The following is a 1,352-nucleotide window of genomic DNA, read 5'->3' as shown; positions in this document are numbered from 1 at the left end:
GAGGAGGAGGACTACAAACAGGACTCTGCAGGACTTGATCAGTTGTATCTGGACTGAGCGGAGGACACGATGCTGCTCCGACAAATCTAAAGGAAGAAGAGAAAAACACAAACAGGTCAGATTTTTACTTTTTATTGATTTTAACTGGAATCTAAAATTAGTTTAAATTATTCAGGAGTTTATTTTTTATAAACTAATCAAGTTTCTGAATAAYACCGCACTGAGGCTCAGTGGTTAGGGTCATGGTCTCATCATCCTGAGGCTGCAGGTTTGAGTCCGGATCAGTTTAAATCGTTACATTTAATAATAATAATTCAAGATGGCTGCCGAGGCTAGCTGACTTTAGCTCACGCAGAAAATGAACTCGGTGAASCTGAACAGTGTGGTAGTAGCTGAGAGTCGTTCACAGATAATCCTAATCTGAAGGTCTGTGTGATTTGGGWCTSAAGATCTGGATCATTGATCTGTTTTTAATCCACTTCCTGTTTGTTTCAAATTAAAACTRAAAGTGTCTCGGTGGTTTAAAGGAACATCTGAGTGACGTCATCTGATCCRAACAGGTCTTTCTGTCTCCAGATGGTCCTGAACTTCTTCTGACTCCAGACTCCTCGCTCGTTGGTTTAACCCGGACCAGTTCTGGGTCTCCTGCTGGTTTTGAAGCATCGACCTGATCAGGGCGTCCCAACAAGGTCCAGGATGGTCCCAGCAGTGGATCCAGGTTCAAACAAGTCCTGGATGATGTTCCTCCTGCTGTTTCTCTGCTGCTTCCTGTTTGTCTCTCCTGTCGGTTGCCATAGTAACGCCACATCCCGGCCTCATCCGTCGGCCCTGAAGGTGTCAGACCCCAGCGCTGACCCGCCTCCTCCGCCCGAGGCGGCCCGCCCWGACCCCCGCCTCTCCCAGGAGACCGTCCACGAGTCCCGGGTCTCTTTGGAGTCAGAACCGGAGAAGACGAGGACCGTGAGCAAACTGAAACACAAACACGAGCGGAAAACCTCCTCTTCCTCCAGCAACTCCTCTCAGAGGATCATGATRGCTCCCCCGCCGTGCCTGAACATCATGTCCATCCAAACCGCCTTCAAGTACATCAACACGGTTCTGTCCTGCCTGATCTTCACYGTGGGSATCATCGGGAACGCCACCCTGCTGAGGATCATCTGTCAAAATAAAAGCATGAGGAACGGACCCAACGCCCTGATCGCCAGCCTGGCCCTGGGAGACCTGATCTACATCCTCATAGACCTGCCAATCAACGTCTACAAGGTGCTGCCTCCTGAGGGATCCACAGGGTTTAGCTTTTATGTATTAGGATTTATTACAAATATTTATTTATTTATTATTTATTTATTTAT

At 47.8% G+C, this 1,352-nt stretch overlaps 1 protein-coding gene across 1 annotated transcript in view; it reads left to right on the top strand.

The window, feature by feature from the left end:
• Nucleotides 1-18: 18 nt before the first annotated feature.
• LOC106514699 (endothelin B receptor) overlaps nucleotides 19-1,352 on the top strand; it is a gene marked incomplete at its 3' end in the record, with an annotated part of 5,455 nt that continues 4,121 nt past the window's right edge. Inside the window, 2 exon segments of the mRNA XM_014004095.1 lie at nucleotides 19-115; nucleotides 577-1,263. Coding sequence (XP_013859549.1) covers nucleotides 697-1,263 — 567 coding nt within the window.

This window comes from Austrofundulus limnaeus, unplaced genomic scaffold, assembly GCF_001266775.1.
Source record: "Austrofundulus limnaeus strain Quisiro unplaced genomic scaffold, Austrofundulus_limnaeus-1.0 Scaffold22, whole genome shotgun sequence".
NCBI lineage: Eukaryota > Metazoa > Chordata > Actinopteri > Cyprinodontiformes > Rivulidae > Austrofundulus > Austrofundulus limnaeus.
The sequence above is the reverse complement of the archived record's forward strand: the minus strand, read 5'-3'. Positions and strand labels throughout refer to the sequence as shown.